At 32.4% G+C, this 1668-nt stretch overlaps 1 protein-coding gene across 1 annotated transcript in view; it reads right to left on the bottom strand.

The window, feature by feature from the left end:
• Window positions 1–398: 398 nt before the first annotated feature.
• Window positions 399–1668, bottom strand: part of EMC7 (ER membrane protein complex subunit 7) — a 19144-nt gene continuing 17874 nt past the window's right edge. The window contains exon 4 of the mRNA XM_017539491.2: window positions 399–863. Within this exon, the coding sequence (XP_017394980.1) occupies window positions 711–863 (153 nt within the window). The 3' untranslated portion in view covers window positions 399–710. The remainder of the gene's footprint in view (window positions 864–1668) is intronic.

The following is a 1668-nucleotide window of genomic DNA, read 5'->3' on the forward strand; positions in this document are numbered from 1 at the left end:
ATGAGAAGCACTTGGATATTATCCATCTCTATATTCTACCTTGCATGACAGCACATAGCTGGTACTCAGTAATTAGAAAACGAGTACCATAGATGGTAACCAGAATAAAAAAGTTGGTAAGATCTATTCTGATTCATATATCCATACTCTGAAACTAACTGTAATAATAAAAAATTGAAACTACATCAGCAACATACAGTTCCACTTCACATTATTAGGGAATTAAATGGTAGAGGAGAACTGAAAACTTTGAAAGGGGTGGCCACATAAAAAACAATGTGCATGCAGTCTAAAATAACCACTCCCTTTTAAAGAAGAAAGGTCAATTTCAAGCCTCAGATAACTGAAGAAAATTGTCAGGAAGAAAGAAACATTACGTGAAAAAGAAAAAGATAATCTGATTTCTAGATTAAGATGTTTTAATATACATAATGTATAGTACTTCATATAATTTATTAATGGCATTTTCTATAGGACACTGTAATTAATTCAGTGACATCAATATTGACCTCATACAGACAAAAGATGAAAGCTGGGTTTTCTTGTGTACCAAGTACAAAACATGTGCTAAAAAGTTAATGTATATAGTTGTAAGAGATCAACGTTGAGGATGACTCAAGTTTACAGTAGTTGCTTCACACAGTTTTCCAAAACTTGGATGCCACCCAGTGTTGCTGTGTTTGTGCAAATGCCAGCTCCGGAAGGCCTGACTACCTCCTTTTGCCAGCTCCACTTTTGCCTGTTTTACTGCTGCCACTGCTAGATTTGCCAGATGATTTTGAAGAGAAGAGTCTTGTCATGAACTCAGAAACATCAGGCAACTCATGGTTGGAATTCAGCATATTCATTGACTGCTCCATCTCCTGCAAGAAGACAAGGCACAATGATATGTAGAATCTTTCAAGTCTTTTAACTCCTAACACTTCCTATTAAAGAAAAAGCAAAGGAGTATAACAAGTGAAAGGTACTAGTTCTGAGCAATGATGCAACATCCTGCTCAATAGAACTTCACCTATAGATCATTAGTAACTATTTTCCATGCTTCCTTTAACCACTAAACATTTTGATTCTTAGTAAACGTTCAATAAAGGATTGCCTAAGGTTTGATTCTGCTTGTATTTTAATAAAGAATATTTTTTTCTGATAATGAATATATTTGATCATATTCCTATCATATTTTCTGAATAAGATGCTTTCTTATTATTTTAATGAATACATTTTTAAGTTCATGCTTTCTTTAGATGCATATAATCAGAATATTAATTTTTAACTATACATCAAGGCATCAGTAAAGTTTGGAAAAGAAGTGTAGTATTTCCAAGAGTTCATTTATAAGCCTCAGTAGTAAATCTATGAATCCTGTATGGCTTGGGTGACTTCAATTAGACTCTAAAGCAATCAACACAAATGTTATAAACAAGCCATTGGCAAAACAGGATAGGATTTGGCACTTTTATTTTGAGTATTTGTCCTCCCCCTTAATTGAGTCAAAAATCTATAAAGTACTGTTTAATATTTATATAATATTAATGTAATGTCTGCTTCATTTAAATTTTAAGTGACATTCTAAAACTGAACTTAAAATTGACTTTAGTCCCATTCAGACATGAAAAAGATAGCATATACTGTATTATCTCTTTCTTCCTTCCTTCCTTTTTTTTTTTTTTT

This window comes from Cebus imitator, unplaced genomic scaffold, assembly GCF_001604975.1.
Source record: "Cebus imitator isolate Cc_AM_T3 unplaced genomic scaffold, Cebus_imitator-1.0 Scaffold119, whole genome shotgun sequence".
Taxonomy (NCBI): domain Eukaryota; kingdom Metazoa; phylum Chordata; class Mammalia; order Primates; family Cebidae; genus Cebus; species Cebus imitator.